Source organism: Lepidochelys olivacea (assembly GCF_965140295.1).
Source record: "Lepidochelys olivacea isolate rLepOli2 genome assembly, chromosome: 7".
NCBI classification, from domain to species: domain Eukaryota; kingdom Metazoa; phylum Chordata; order Testudines; family Cheloniidae; genus Lepidochelys; species Lepidochelys olivacea.
The window spans coordinates 120806016-120823113 of NC_140417.1; the positions used below are offsets into that span (position 1 = coordinate 120806016).

The window sequence follows — 17098 nt, forward strand, 5'->3', positions numbered from 1 at the left end:
CATTAACACAGAGTGCAGGGCCATTACTTGCATTCTGCTATGAAGTACTGACACTCTTGGAAACATGAGATAGCGGATGACTTTGCAGCAATGGGATTCCCTAACTTGTTCCTCCTCAATTGCTTTCTTATCTGGTGGAGGCGCTCCACCAGCATGTAGGGGGTTCCCCTGAAGGCTACATCTGCAGACGCACAAGAAACAATAAACAGAAGCATGATTTCAATGCTGTGCATGCATTAACATCATTGTAATAAAATGCACCTCTTTTTAAATATGAATCAGTTTCTCATGGTCTTTTGGCAAGCGCACAGCTCAGCGAACGTCCTAAATATGGGGAATTCAACCTGGGCTGGCGGGATGCATGCTCAAGATGGGGCAAACTGCCTAGGTGTTTTTTTTAAGGGGATCTCTGCAGACAACTAGGGACAATATTGTAAATTCTGCCACCATCTTCCACCGATGGGGGTCACTGAAGGCAACCTCTCTCTCCTGAGGGTAAGCAAGGATGCATGCGTACATCTCTTGCATGCTTGCAGCTCAGCCCGAGTCCCTTTGCTGCTTGCCAATTTGCACAGGAAAGTTTCCTACAACGGGAGAAGGAACAAAGCAGCTCTGCCAAGGAACCTTCAGCAGAGGATTGGTGAGTACCTCCAGGAAAGTTTCCTAGAGATCTCTCTGGAAGATTCCTGTGAAATCTTGGTGTGCCGCACAGAGGAATGTGTGGCACACGCAAACACAGCTAGTCTTGTAAATTTCTATCCCTTTCCCCATTTCTAGAATATACAGAGCAAAGGACAGCTCTACTTTAGATAACCTCAGATAACCAAGCAGCATCAACTCAAAAAGATCACTTACCAAAGCTCCCTTTTCCTGCATCATGCGCACCAGAGACGGACTGCTGGGGCTGGTTAGACCCCCCGAGTGGAAAAGAGATCCTGACTCGCTGCACCACTGGACAACCCTGCTGTGTGCTCCACATCCTCCTCCAACTCTACCTCTTCATCCATAACTTTGTCCTTGGGGTTGATTCTGCTGTCCACTGTCTCTAGTTACACCGAAGAATCTACGGGGCTCTTGAGGGTGGAGGTGGGGTCACCACCAAGGAGGACGCCTAGCTCCTTATAGAAGCAGCAGGTCTTCAGCACAGCACCAGAGCAACCGTTTGACTCCACTGCCTTCTGGTATGCCTGCCTCAGCTCATTTATCTTCACATGGCACTGATGCATGTCCCATTTGTAGCCTGTCTTCGACACGCCATGAGAAGTCTGACCATAGGTATTGAAGTTCCTATGGCTGGAGCACAGCTGGGACTGCATCCAACAACTCAGATGTGCTCCAAGCAGGAGAGTATTTGCTGCATGACACTGCCATGGTCAGATGGGAAGATGCTATGTTTGCTGCCCACACCAAGCAAACAGGAAGTTGAATTTCAAAAATTCCCAGGCCTTTAAAGGGGGAAGGGCGGATGGCTGTGCTCCTGAGTGCAGGGCAGCGGAGTTCAAACTGCTGACAAGAGCAATCAGGGCGGGCATTGTGGGACACCTCCTGGAGGCCATTTACAGCGACATAATCAAACAATGTCTAGAGTGACACTTTTTCTACCTAACTTTGCTGCAAAAAGCTCTACACCTCTCATTGAGGTGGTTTTATTTTGTTGGCAAAGCAGGAGAATTTTGTCAGCGGAAGGAGCATTGTAGTGTGTACACCTGCACTGTTTCGGTGAAGAAAGCTGACTTTCATCAACAAAACTCTGTAGAGTAGACATGGCCTTACTTGGGTGAAAACTGCAAACTGATTCGTCTTCACTAGGATTTTACCTTGTGTTGGCTACCATATATTAGCGAACTTGTATAAAAAATTAGAAATTTTTTTTTTAAAAGAAAGCTTTGATTCTGGAACATAATTCTGTGCTCAGAGTATCATGAGACATGTGGGACCCAGCAAGAATAAATTATCTAATGCACAGTCCAAGTTTTATCAAGCTTACTGTATCCTGGCCAAAGCTAAAGCTCTTTTCCTCACTGGACTGCTTGCAAGAGGGAGAGTCAAGGGCTTGGCTGAATATTTCTCAAGACAAGACCCAGTCCTTTAACCGTTAAGTTTTTGGACTCTTTGTAAAGAACAATTTGACATTTTGCTTTTCTCAACCAAGAAAGAACTGCTCATCTGTTGCTTAAGAATAAGAATGAAATAAAAGGAGAAATGTTGGCAGTTGCAACTGCCTTCATTATTAAGCTGTAAGAAAACTAGGCGGATTAAAAAAATAGTCATTACAGAAAAGCAGCTGTTAATCCCTGCCCTACTTGAAACAGACTTGTCACTGGAGTAATTTAATAGCTCTAGACTGGTGGATCCTACGCAGTAATGCAATTGATTTTTGACTACACTTGCTCTTTGCTGTTGTTTTGAAACTTTGCATTAGCTTAATTTAAACAAAATTGAGGTTTTTAATGAAATAAACAAAACGTACACCAGATCATGTTATTTCAAGATTGAATTCCATTTACTTTAAACGGTCTCATTCAGTTTAACGCACTTTAGATTTCAGAATAGACAACACCAACTGCATAAAATATTGTCTTGTCTTTCTTTAAAATGGTAATCTTTTTAGGTGTGGGGCCATGACTTCTTCTGCATTTAAAAAGGGATTGGGATATTTTGCACACTACTGTCAAGTTAATCAACTTGGTTTGGTTAATGTATCATAGCACAATGTTTTAATTTCACTCACTTCACATTCTTCTTGACAGGCAAACTACTAGACTCACCAAAAGTAAACAGACATCATCATGATGTATGAGGCCGGTAAAGTGCCATCCTGTAGCCAGATTTTGTGTGGAACTAGGTTTGAATAAGATTTGTTTCAAACAGTGGTTATAAAATTGGAAAGGACAACAATGGGCTTTTAAAATATAACCAAGGATCCTAAGGGAAGCAGCTTTAATCTATCCAGATCCTCCTGAATAACTGTTCTCAAAACTGTGTTTTATATAAATATACATGTATTTATACATATCAGCAACATGGAATGTGAAAAACTGTCAGGCTCAACACGTAAACATACATCAGGAAATTTTAAAGTTGAATGCTCAAGCTTAATGCTGCAACTTTGTGTCTACCTGTTTAGAGTTCATTATATAATAATATTTTTCCAACAGAGCATAATATATTGTACAGGTAAAACTGCACATGTACAGCATCTTGCAATTTACCATTCTTCAGTACTCATCCTTGTATGTTTCTGGTTTATGTAAATTTTCTAATATATGCATTTTGTCAGTATGGGTGACTACATGTTCAATATTAGTTATCCCTTGGAGACAAATTTCTAAACAGTAATTTGTTAGTGCAGTACCTCAAGCTGTTGCTCAATACAAATGAAGTCTACTTTTCCACTTGTATTTCATGATTCCTTGTTTTACTGAGCCTTGTCTAGTTAAGTTTTATGGCAGGTCAGAATACAAGTAACACTAAATATTTTCAGCATATATTGGATTTTCTTTCTTTTAAAAATTCTTAAATATTTGAGTGGAAATAGATACACTTGTACACACTATGGATTTAAATGTTAAACATTTATATTTATACCAATAAAATGAATATCAGGTTTTTCTGTAAAACATCCCAAAACTGTGTGCAAGTTTCACAAGTATTAAATATTTAACTGTATAAATTACCATAGGGAGCTATTACAACATGTATTAATGAAGCAGCACTGATAATCTAATCACAGAAAGAATTTGGGGTTTAGAATTAAATTACAATGCTTTGTATACTAACACATTTTCACTTACTCTGTGCTATACTTCACTCTTTAGTAAGTTAGATCTAAGTATGGTTTACCATGTAATATTCAAACAGTACAATATCATGAACTGGCCTACACAAAGTTGTACCTCCTACTGGAAGATGGTAAGTGTACTTAAGTGGTTGTGCGAAATGCGACAGACTGTCGAAAGACAAGCACAAAGGCAAGTAAAGATATGTATATAACTAATGTTGGTATTTCTTCACATAACTGTGCAACCTGACATTAGCATATACATTTTGTTGTTTTTAAGGCAAAATACTAAAAAGGTGATACTTCAGGCTCCAGGGCTTTAAAAAAAATGAGCGTAAATTCTTTGAGTCAGGAATGATTTGGTTATATGCTATAAGCCACCCTTGATCAAGGCTGCAGAAAGACAAATGTCACTGGACAAGAACGCCCTTTACAGGACCCAGGGTTTCCCAAAACACGTATCATAGGCTATGACTCATTTCCTGCTTGAATCACTTAAGGCCTTTTGATTCCTATACTGTCACTGCATTGAGTAGCTAGGGTTAGTTGATAAGACACAAAATTCCTTTTAACAACAAGAAGTCCAAAAATATATATTTAAACAGTCCCCTAATCAAGACTTTAGTTCCACACAGACTTGAGAACAGTTAAGCCTTGTTTACCTAAGAAATGTTCATGACTTGTGTGCCATAGTTAACATTCCACCAATGGTGGAACCTCTGGTGTAAATAGGGGAAAAGTTCTTCTACTATCATGCTCTGAGCAGGGTTAAAGACACTGGTAAAAAGGTCTGAATCTTGACCTTGTCTATACCAGTACTGATGATGCACTGTTTGGAATAATATGTATGAAAGTCTTCAACACAGAAACATCTTTAAAATTTACACTCCGATTGTTCCACAGACTGACCCAGGGCAATGCCTCAGAGCTCAGATGCCCTACTGTAGACCTCTATTCAGGCTTTTAAAAGGCAAGTGGATCACCTGATTTCAGGTTTTTGGGAACTGTTGCATTTCCACTCATATCCCTTTCATGAAAAGTGCTATATAAAAGAGATAACTAGTAGTCTTATTTCCTTAACTTCAGATGCATCTAACTGAAGATTCAGCTTCTCCTCAGGCATTCCACCTCCTTGGATAGGGGTAGAAATGAAACCAGAGTGGGAAGGAAGACAGACAAAAGGAAAAGTCTTGGATGAACAGAACTCTCCCCCCCACATCAGGAACTTCATCCTCAGTTCCCTAACCAAAGAAGAGTGGCAAAAAGTTTTCTTTTGCGCCACTTAAATAATCCAAAACAAATATACACATATAGGATTCTCTCAAGCATGATTTTCATAATTTAGTCAAATGTAAAACAATTTCATCTAGAATGTGTGTGTATTGCTCCTCTGAGGACTATTTGCATACCAAAGATGCAACTCTAAAATTGCAGCCACTTTAAATGTAAGGCCTGTTAAAAAGCAAGCAAATAAAGATTTTTTACAGCCTTTTCTCCCTCAGAAGTGGATGAACATCCAAGAAAATACAACTTCATAAATAGAGCATGAAAAATGTAATGTTTAAACATTGTTGAAAGTTATGACAGTTTGAAAATAGGACTTTATTATGGAAACCGTTGTACAACCTTAAATGGTTGCATCTGTCCTACTATATAAAGTATATACAAACAATCTGGAGAATAAAAATGTCAGTAATAGTTCAAGATGTTACAGATAGATTGTTAACTATAATAGACTATGCATAGATTTCTGGACCTTAAAAATTAGAAATGTTGTAAGTATAGGTGATACAGAGTACTAGAAAACCCTTCAGAAATTAAAGTAAGGGTTTCTTATTTCAAATAAGGTACTTAACTAGAGTGGCAGAACAATTTATATAGCTGAGCTCACGTTTTGGAAAAGATGACTGCCTGGTAAAGGAAAGGGAGTGATCATGAACATATTCTATATTTATCCTCTGAGCCCTTGTGTGCTCACTGCATTCAAGAGTAAAATGTAGACAACACATTATTCATATAATCAGGACCCATAGTGCAAAACTCTCATACACCAAATGACTTATAAGAATATACATAAAATGATGGGGCATTAAACAACTTGTGCTATCCATCTTGCTTATTTAAAACATTTAATTGGTGTGGGTATGATGAAGAGAAACCTTTTACAATGAATAAAGATGACCATCTTCAGTAGGGATCCATTAAAAATATAAATCGTAAAATTCTCAAACAATAGTTTACTGATTGTAGGTAAGTTTTTTCTGCTCTATCCATTCCTTCTCAAAACCACAAAGTGATGGAGGCAACAAAGAAGCATACACAGTTATGTGCAACAAGACTGTTTCTTACTGTTTAATCATGAGAAAGACTGCCTTATTCTTACCTGATACTCTCATGTTCTTTAATAAAATCATTTACAATAGTGTGAAAAATAAAGTTAACACTCTTACTCCATACTTCTTGGTGCCCTGCAACATTAAGGATAGTTTTGACTTTGAGCAGCTGACCAAGCTGATCAGTGAGACTAAAAAAATCCTTTGTTTTCTATACATGGTAAGCTTTCAGCTTTGTTTCAAAAGTCATATCCAGAAGACAAACTCTTTAGGCCTGTTTAACATAATGATGAGGTATACTTAGGAGGTAGAGAATAAATAAAGAATTTGAGTTTGTAAGTGTTTTAATTAAATAACAGTAAACAATGCAGTTATTTGAAGAATTCATGTTACATCTGAGTAAAAGTAAACTGAAGTGTGGTCTACATCTAAAACATAGATCAACCTAGATATGTTGCCCAAAAGTGTGAAAAATTCACACCCATGAGACACAAGCTGAAACAAGAAGCTGGCAGCATTATCTCCCATAAATGTAAACAAACTTGTTTGTTTGAGCGATGGGCTGAACAAGAAGTAGGACTGAGTGGATCTGTAGGCTCTAAAGTGATTGTACTACAGTACTTGTATTAGGTGAATTGAAAAATACTATTTTTTATACAAAACACTTGCACTGTAAAAAACAAAAATATAAAGTGAGCAGTGTACACTTTATATTCTTTGTGATAACTGAAATCAATATATTTCAAAAGGTAGAAAATATCCAAACCTATTTAAATAAATGGTATTTTATCATTGTTTAACAGTGTGATTTATCACACTATTAATTTTTTTAATCGCTTGACAGCCTTAGTAAAGACATAAGATTTCACTGTATAATATAACCAAGACATGTTCCAACATGTTCTGGAGGTCAGTCACAAATAAGGTCCCCAGAGACAAAAGGCTAGCCAAATGCCTCAGCCAGGTGTCAACAAGACCAAATAGACCACCACCTGGCCACTCCTCGGCAGGAGAGATGGTGCAGGTTAAAAAAAAAAGAAATCTACATTTTGACAAAGAAGCAGTTTAAGGTTTCTGGCCACACTGACTTTGTCTCCTGAACATCAGGTGGAGATGATTCTTGTGAAAGAGAAAGGGCTATAAAAAGAGAGGGCAGATGGCCCAAATCATCTCTCCCTAGCTCTCTGCCCACAGCATCATCAACACCTGAAGAACAAGAGAAGCAGCACTGGACTGGAAGAGAGATCCTGACTGAAAGAGGTTGTCAGTAAGACTGCTGGAACATGTGGTGAGAGAGATCTTTGCTTTATATTCATTTAGCTTAAGTTAGGTGTTGGTTATAAAGAAATAAAAGGTAAAATGCAGCTAAGTCTGAATTATATACCTCATTACTTGTAGTCACTTAAAAGCTATCTTTCTGTAGTTAATAGTTGTTTTGTTGTTTTATCTATCTACACCAATACATTTGGGTTGAAGTGTCTGGGAAATTCCATTTGGGATAACAAGATTTTTGCATATCATTTTCTATTAATAAATAACTGACTTTATATGAACTTATATTGTCCAGGAGGGTGCTCTGCAATACAAGATGCACACTTCTGGGGGGAAGTTTAGGACTGGAAGTTTGCTGGTGTTGTCCTGCAGTGCAATTCATGGGTGGCTGGCTACAGCAGGGAGTGATTTACATGCCAGAGACAGTGTGAGAGCAGACCAGAAGTGATTGCTCTCATAACAAAGTAGTGTAAAAGGCACCCCAGGTTGTGGAATTGACGGGACACAGTTGTCTATCAGTCCAGATTGTACCCTAGGCAATGACACAGTGTCACCCTGCAAAGAGCAACTGGGCTGGTGAGAGCCAGCATGAAACCTTATGCTTGTGGGCTTGCTACTGATATCCAGGATCTGAACTATATCTGCACTGCATAAAGATCCCCACCGAAGGTTACAGGGCAGCCAGTGACAGAATCCGTTGCTAGTCTCGGTGGACCGCAAAACATCATAACATGTATAAAGGCATAAAAGTGCTTTTGCTGGTATAGCTTATTTTGCTTGGGGAAACAGTATAAGCTATACCATCAAAAGTACTTTTTGCCAATATAAGCTGCATCTATATTAGGTGGGTTTCCCAGTATAACTGTACCAGCAAACATTTTCTAGTGTAGATTAGGTTTAGTAGAAAATTTGGAAAAATTGGAGACTGTGGCTGTTCTGGACAACTTTCTCTCTCTTTCAACCCAAAAAGCAATGGTAGAGAGAAGAATGGGCTTTGTTAGGCCAAGGAAATTTCATCACTTTGTATACCTATGCTATGTCAGCAAAAATGCCAAGTCAAAAATGAAGTTGAGAAACTCTTGTTGCCTTCATATAGAGCAAAACAGGATTCGGATTTTCTGAATTCTGATAAGAAAACAGTACAGGTCCTGTAAATATCTAACATGAGCTAAAGTTTTGTCACCCTAGACCTGGGACAATAACTGGACAAAACAAGAAGCACGAACATTTTTGAAGAACTAAAATATTTGCAAGACAATTTTTTCTGATGAATAATTGTATACGGAAATAGGATCCTGCACTTAGACCAAGAGATTGTAGGGAGCAGACTTACTGGCAGAGCTTTCTCTAGAGGCGCCTGGGTGGAAAACACTGCCTAGATGTTAGGAAAGTTCATATCCTTCTGTAAGTTAATGAAGTTTTAAGCAATTTTCTTCTCATAAGCCAAGATGGCAGATTAAACTGGAAGTGGGTCCTGGCCACTTCTGATTGATTCAGAGGGCTAAGTGGGGCATTCTTGCAGTTAAATTAGTCATGCATACTCGTAAAATACAGGATCCTTAACAGTGAATTTTAGGAGTACAGCAAGACCAACCCATGAACAACGTTATGTACACCAAAGGCTTGTTTACCCATAATCCGAACACCAAATTAAATAAATCAGTTTAGAAAGTGATTTGATGAAACCTGTTATGCGGTAGCTCCTAATTTCAGTTTGAGTTCCTTATATCGATTTAGTTTAAATCAGTTAGTCATTGAATTAAATAAATATATGGCCTTTTAATCTGAAACAAGAGAGACCACATAAGGGGTTTCACCAGTTTAACCAAATCACTTTCTAAACCAATTTACCTTGTAGCTACAACTGTGAGTAGACCATCCCTCAGAATGATTTTCCAAAGAGTCAGACCTTGACCAAATCAAAGAATTTGCGTCAGAGCTATTTTTTTTCCTTTAAAAAATATATATATATATTTTCACTGAGGGCCATTCTCCCTGAAAAATTTCAAATATATAAAAACAATAGGGAAAGTTTTTTCCCCTCCACTCTCTTCATACTCAGAAGTAACTTAATTGCTTTTGTTCAAACTCCCTCAACAATTAACCCCCCAGCACACAGCAAACCAGGGGAAAAAATTCTGCCTAAAAAGTGGAAGTTTTGAGTGACTGAAAACTAACTAGAATGAAAAGCCTTATCCAACCTTAACCATCCCTATGAAAAAGGCCAGCAGCAATCTCCAGTTATGTAGCCTCTCTGATCTAGCTGGGAGAGATTTGCAGTGGGAATATTAGTTTTTAATTGACTATTGAGAAGTTTTACCTAACTAGTATGAAAGATATTTCTAAATGTTATTTAGAAGTTCCGTAAGTTAATGAACCTGAATGCATGGATAGCCCATTTCAACCCGCCAGGGCTAAGACAACATGAGCAGATCAGTACAAGTGCTTCCAGTACCAGAAAATTTTACTATTTATTGAACTGGGATAACTCGTTACTATATTCCAATGACATGGCTGTTTTATTGCAAACTTCAAAAGGCCTCTGCCAGTTATGATCCTGTTTTTCTTTTTAGTGCACTTTGAGACCCGGTTCTCAATTGGAATAAGATCATCATCATCATATTTGGGAAAAATCCTCTTGAAATTGAGTGGAAGATAGAAGGCCACCTTGTAGAACAAGTCTCTGCTTTTACTTATTTAGGGAAAAAGTTTCATCATCTGGGCCATTCGTCACATTATCATAAAAACTTAAAACAAAAGGCCCTTAGTTCTGCTCAAGGGGTGTGCTCTGTTCTACCTGCTTGCATGGGGGAACAGAGTTTCCCCAGTGCCAAGAATTTTTAATGCTGAAATAATAAGGCAGATACTCTGCGTGGTCAAAGTTTGCTTTAGAGGCCAAGTTTCAGCCTTAGCGATCATTCAAATAATTTTCTGAGGAAACTTTATTCCTTCATTTTCTCACCCCCTCCGCCTTGTTTTTATGTGCCACGGTACGTGTTTTTATTAGTAGAACTGTACATAGTAGAGCTTGTACTGCTTTTCTTAAATTTTGGTTGAAGATCTGTACTTTTCCAGATTATAGATTGCCCCATCTTTGCCTTCAAGAGATGGAAGGAACAACCTGTGTATTGTTTCCATGGTATAAGACACTCCAATTTATTATAGCTAGCTTGAGTTTTTCTATTACTCAGCTATTGTCAATATATTTTAATCAGCATCATCAACTACTCCAACAGTGAAAGATATTACCTCAAAAAGAAGATCTGGCTGTGATTCATAAGTCTAAGTTTGCCTTTGGGTTCTCTACTTTGAAGATGGTCACGTTTTTATTTTAATGAGTTATCAAATCCTCATTTAATCAAGATTCCAAACCATGGAAATTGCTATCCTTAGAGGCAGATATGAACAAGTTCCTTCACATCTTTATTTTTGCCTAGGTAAATCTAGAGTGTTGGAAGACCTACTTCATTATTTTTGAACTGCAGAATTTTTCAGCTTCAGAGAGCACAGTGGATTTTACCTCTTTTGTATTCTTTTTTTTTTTTTACATCATTTAAAAAGATAATGTTTTAAGTATTTTCTCAATCCCTGGTAGTAGTTACATCAGTGGCAATTTTTGCTCTTTTAGCATTGCACCAAAGAAGAGTTTTTATGCGTTCTGATTGACATTTTAATTACATGAATGTTTCTGTTTTACATTGTGTATGTTTAACATTTTGTATGTGCAAAAGACATGTCATATGCAATCTAATAAAACTGAATTGAACTGGAATCATAAATGATTAGAAAGAGAAAAAGAACCCTACCATTAGCAGAAAAAAAATGTAACCCACAAATTAGATATCCAAAAGACTTCAACTACATTTTGTTAGGTTAATATATCCTGTATTAAATAAATTTATATTAATAAAATCAATCCAGTCATAATTTCATATGACCAATAGTAACAAATATGTTAAACTTTTTTCTTGTAGGGGGTACTTAAGCATATTTTGTCAACCGAAAATGAATTATGACAACTTAAAAGATGTTTCTAAATGTAAGCTATAGCAAGTAAGCAACCCGATCTTTGAGTTGCATTAAATACACAAGAAACACTAAATCTGATTTGTTTAGTGCTCTATTATAAATCTGCTGAAAAATTGAGAATACGCACTTTCACACAAAGGTTCCTAGGGTCTTAACAGTTACATAAAAAGATGTTTTAGTCTACTTAAATCCAGTTCAGAGAAAACTGGGCTGTGGAAGTAGTATGTTATTTCCCTTAAGCTTCTGACATTATGGTATCCATGAAAATTATGTTCACTCCAGGAATAAAAAACTACTATAAGAAGACACTTCTGAGTACTCTTCACTGCTTTTATGCAAAATAACAAATGTGGCTTGATTTAGATTCACTGGGTAAAAGGCTTTAAGAGACAGGATCTACTTAATTAACATGGTTTGGCTGCTAGTTTCAGAATGGAATTGTGACTGAACAGCTCTATTTGCCCCACCCCCTTTTGGATGCCAGATAAAGCTCTAATCACTTTTCAACAGATTTATTTATACTTGCTTTGTAATTTAACCATTTACTGGTATTCAAGATGTAGTTAATATATATATACACACACACACTACTAAAGCATGTTAATGACATTAGCAAAGCCTGGCATGCTCAAAAAGATTATTTGGAGGCGAGGGGAGCGGAGAGGAGTAGTTTTTCCAAAATGTGTTGGCATGAATTCATTGCTTTATAAATCACTAAATACAAATTGTCTTTAAAAGGCAACAGTTCTGTTTTATTGAAATAATTCAACATCCTTCCAATAATTTTAGTCAAATATGTATCCTGGCAGTTTCTAAACAGAAACGCATATGTCAAGGAGTTAAGATTGTGATGTACTCTAACACTTGGAACTAAGAAGTTTCTGTGCAACAGCCTCAGTGAACAAGCTGCAATACATATAGGATGTGTAGTTTAGATATCTCCCTCTCAAACTATAAATAGAAACAAGTGGAACTCCTCAGAAAATAAGAGCAATCCTACTCATAGATATCTGCCACTTTCCATTTTTTAAAATTGAATAGTTTTAAGTAGTGTTAAAATATGTGAAAATTGACAGATTTTTGCATTCAACTAAAAAAGTTTGAGAGCGCACAAGTAACAAGACTGTGGAATTCCAAGTGTCATTCTGAATACTATAATCTAAATACCAAGATTCTCTAAAAATATTTTTAGTTTGAAAATTGTGAACAACTTCAGCATTTAAAAGTTTTGTTTTCTGAATGCAGAGACATCATCAAATTAGAAGTCACACTTTCTGCTGAAAAATGTGTACTTACTGTGGGGGGAGGAGGAGGGAGCGAAATCTCTTTTATTAGGTTTACTTCCTTCACATGCAAAATGCACAGTTTCACTGTTCTGTTGGTCAATTGCACTTTCTGCCTCATGCACTAGTATGACAACGTCACTGGTGGTGCTCTCAGAGGAGCTCACTACATGATTTTACCCAGATCCTGCAGATAGTGTGTTTGTCACTAGCGGCTGAAACTGAAGAGGAGGCATGTGTGGGCACATGGAAAGGATGTGCCAGAGAACCGTTTAGTGGTGTTGCTCTGGGGCCTGCCCACTCTCCCCTGCTGGAAAGACCATTATAATAATCAGAAGAAAATTAAAAAAAAAACACTTATGAAGTTTCAAAAAAAAATTTGAGTCCATACATGCTATTTATGAGGGTGCTCTGCTATATCAGATTTGACTGAGATTTTCAAAACAATCTAAAGGATTTAGATACACATCATCCATTCATTTTCTTGGAAGATGTACCAATCCCCTATACCGATTTGAAAATCTCAACTTTGCTTTAAAAAAATAAAATCAAGTTCTGTGTTCCTTTAACAGGATGTTGTTTACATACAAGAGTCCTGAAAACCAGACTCTGGAATTAGAACAAGTTTTCTGACTTTGGCTATATCTTACACTACGGACTATGTTGGCAAAACTTACGTTGCTCAGGTGTGTAAATATTACACCCGCCTGAGTGACATAAGCGCTTGTATGCACAGTGCCATGTTAGTGGGAGAGCTTCTCCCATCGACATACCTTCTGCCACTTGCGGAGGTGAGTTTTTATGCTGATGGGGGAAGCTCTTCAACAGATGCGCTGCAGCGGCACAGCAGTCTCGGTACAGCTACAGCACAGCAGCGCTGTACCTAGACATGGCCCTAGCGAAAAGGAAGGCATGCAAGAGATGCTACTTACAAAAACATTAATGGAAAGTGTTATTCCCTTTAACAATTTGGAAAAGAAACATAAGAAAATGCAAAATTACTTCTGTCCAGAATAGCTGCTATTTGCTGGAGGATAAGGAATCCTTATAAGCCAGTGGTTCTCAACCACGATGCAGGGCCGCCTGGGGGTCCGTGAGCAGGTTTCAGGGGTCCGCCAAGCAGGGCTGGCATTAGACTTGCTGGGTCCCAGGGCAGAAAGCCAAAGCCCCACTCCCAGGGGCTAAAGCCCAGGGCTCCAAGCTCCACCACCCAGGGCTGAAGCCAAAGCCTGAGCAACTTAGCTTCGCAGGGCCCCCTGTGGCAAAGGGCCCAATGCAACTGCCCTGCTTGCTACCCCCTAACCCTGGCTTTTATATGCAGAAAAACAGTTGTTGTGGCACAGGTGGGCTGTGGTGGGGACGACGACACACAACTCAAAAAGAAAAAGATTGAGAACCCCTGGTGTAAATGATCTTGTAGTCCCACTGAAACGCAGTATTTTAAACATGAAAACTTCTTGACTGAAACAACTAGTTACTTTCCAGCAACAATGCATCTGGTATCCTTTTTTCTACACTCTATCCCTATCCCATGAACCTGCTCAAGATATCACCTTCCTGCACCATGTCTGTTCCCTAATGAGCTTGAGGATGCTGTTCTCTCCTCGCCACCGAGAAACATCGAACATAAGAATGGTCTGACCAAGTATGGCCAAAGGTCCATCCAGCCCAGTATCCAGTCTGCAGACAGTGGCCAATGCCAGGTGCCCCAGAGGGAGTGAACCTAACAGGTAATGATCAAGTGATCTCTCTCCTGCCATCCATCTCCACCTTCTGACAAACAGAGGGTAGGGACACCATTCCTTACCCATCCTGGCTAATAGGTTAAGTCCTTTAATGACTATCTAGTTCTCTTTTAAACCCTGTTATAGTCCTAGCCTTCACAACCTCCTCAGGCAAGGAGTTCCACAGGAACATGCCTGTCATGCACTCCATAAAACAAACTAGAGGCATTGACACCCTGTGTGAAACCCAAAGCCAGCAGAGAAGACTGTTTGAAGGCATGAGTTTATTTCTTGCCATTTATCTGACAGCGTCTTTATGAAACAAATTTAAAACTATTACAATGTAGGTTTCTTCTGTGAAGGTTCATCTAGCAAGTAGCCTATAAAGATATAGCTTATATTGCTATATTTCAACATTTTATATCAAGTCATTGAAACAAGTTAGGACAACCAACACACACATCCTTAAAAAAGGAAAACCTGGATAGCCCTGGGGCATTTAATTCAATCTGATGAGAGAACAAGGTATTTTATTAAGGCAAATGGACTCATTAAAAATATCACAAGATCAGCACTCAAGCCACTATAAGAGACATTTAAGTCTATTTTACTTTTAAGTGTGATATTTTACAAAAAAGTAGCTAAGGAAAGAAAATTGAGCTTATGCTTGACTAGAGAAGCCTATCCCTTGATAGATTAAAAGCCAGACTGAACAAAACACTGGAAGGAAAAAAAAATGCAGGAGCAGGGAACAACTCAGCAGTGGCAGGCTGGAGGAGAGGGCGGGACCATGACCTAATAGGACTTTCCCATCTCCAGTTTCTATAATTCTTTGTGATGATCAGGATTTTCAGGTAGCCCAGTGCTGTCAATGTTTAGCTGTGTGACTGGGCACATCATAACCTATTTGCCTCAGTTTCCCAAAGTGTAAAATAGGCAAAATACTTACCTATGTTAGAAAGATGCTTTGAGATGCTCAGACGACAGGCCTTATGGAAAGGCAAGCTTGCGATGCACTTATTCCAAGAAACTATACCATATGAGACTTAGCTGCCACTTCTCAAGTTTTCTCTTACCTTGAACACTTTACCAAAAGCACCATCTCCCAGCTCGCCTATAATCTCCCAGAACTCCTCCGGATTCAAGTCTCTCTTGACGTGCTCATATTGTTTCTTTTTCTTCTCGCCACCGAGCTTAAAGATTTTACGAAAGTTAAAGAAAGACATTTTTTCCTCCCTTAAAAAAAAAAAAAAAACAAAAAACGGTTCCCAAAAAAAAACTGAAAGAAAACCGCAGAGGGTGGGAACAGCAGCAGCAGCAGCGTCTCACGATGTGTCTGTCACTCCACCTTCTGCAAGGGAAAAGCTAAGCAGTGTCTTGGCAAGTGTGCTGTCCCGCACGCGCGCCCCCCCCCCCCACGCCGCCGCGCGTGGAAAGCCCCCGGCCCGGGGGTGCTCCGCTGAGGCAGGGCGTGGGGTGAGATTCCCCCCCCCCGCCCTCGGTGCTTAGAGGGCTGGGTTATTTCCCCGAATCGCTATTCGACAACAGCCGGCTGCGTGGCCGCCACACCGGCGGCAAGCGCCCGGCTCCCTGCTCGCCCCGGGGACGGTGGCTTCAGCGTCCAAGGCTGAGCGGGGACGAAGCACGAACTTCCTCACTCACATCGTCGGTGGAGGCTCCGAGCCCGCTGGAGACGGCGGGCGGTAGCCGGCACCTGGGGCCGCCTCTCCCCGGGGTGGGAGTCACCTCCTCTCGCGGAGGGGCGCGGGGTCCCCCTGCGGCCCCGGAGGAGGGGGCTGTCCGGTCCCCCTAGTCACACAGGGGAGGGCGGCAGGGTCCCAGCGGCAGGAGACGGCGTCTCCCCGCTTCCTCCTCACAGGCGCGGAGCCCAGGCGGCCGATCTCCCTCCGGGCGGCAACCGGCGTCTCCTCGCTCAGGGCCGGCTGGGGGGGGAGGGGCGGAGCGTCAGGCTCCTCCAGCCGCGGCGGCGGCGGCGGCGGCCTCCTTCTTCCCCCTCAGTCAGTCACTTAGTCACTCGCGCGCGCGCCTCTAGCCCCCGTCTCCGGACCCGTCTCCGGCGCCGCGCTCGCCCGGCCGGGCCTCACCTCTCTAGCACCCCCCTCCCCCTTCCGCCGACTTTCCCCCTTTGGCGCATGCGCGCGGACAGCCGAGCCCGGAGACGTTTTCCCCCTCCTCTCACGCTCCCTGGCCGGCTGGAGAAAAGGGCGGGGTTAGAGGACCAGCTTAAACGGCCGAACGGGCGGTAACGGCCTCTTCCACGTGATCCCGGAGAGCCCGCGAGGGGCCAATGGGAGCGCGCTGAGCTCTCAGGCGGGTAAGATGGTGGGGTTTTTTTCTCGGGGGGGGTGTGTGGTTTTTTTCCTGACTGTCCTGGGGGAGGGTGTACTCCCCTTTCCTGACCGTGCCCCCCCAACTAGGGGGGAGGGGAAGACTCTCCCCTTTCCTGACCGTGCCCCCCCCCCCAACTGGGGGGAGACTCTCCCCTTTCCTGACCGTGCCCCCCCCAACTAGGGGGGAGACTCTCCCCTTTCCTGACCGTGCCCCCCCCCAACTAGGGGGGAGGGGGAGACTCTCCCCTTTCCTGACCGTGCCCCCCCCCCCAACTAGGGGGGAGGGGGAGACTCTCCCCTTTCCTGACCGTGCCCCCCCCCCCAA

At 40.9% G+C, this 17098-nt stretch overlaps 2 protein-coding genes across 6 annotated transcripts in view; one reads left to right on the plus strand and one right to left on the minus strand.

The window, feature by feature from the left end:
* SLK (STE20 like kinase) overlaps nucleotides 1-16445 on the minus strand; it is a 64788-nt gene extending 48343 nt beyond the window's left edge. For 2 of the 3 annotated variants that reach the window (XM_084634684.1, XM_084634683.1), the window contains exons 1-2: nucleotides 16085-16164; nucleotides 15499-15658 (exon numbers count right to left, since the gene is read on the minus strand). In XM_084634684.1, the coding sequence (XP_084490810.1) occupies nucleotides 15499-15658; nucleotides 16085-16086 (162 nt within the window). In that variant the 5' untranslated portion in view covers nucleotides 16087-16164. Of the gene's footprint in view, nucleotides 1-15498; nucleotides 15774-16084 lie in introns of all 3 variants that reach the window. The other variant, XM_084634685.1, reaches the window with a different exon arrangement.
* A 167-nt stretch (nucleotides 16446-16612) lies between these two features.
* STN1 (STN1 subunit of CST complex) overlaps nucleotides 16613-17098 on the plus strand; it is a 66744-nt gene continuing 66258 nt past the window's right edge. Inside the window, exon 1 of one of the 3 annotated variants that reach the window (XM_084634687.1) lies at nucleotides 16613-16757. The gene's annotated coding sequence lies outside the window, so the exon portion shown is untranslated. The remainder of the gene's footprint in view (nucleotides 16758-17098) is intronic. The other 2 variants (XM_084634688.1, XM_084634686.1) reach the window with 2 other exon arrangements.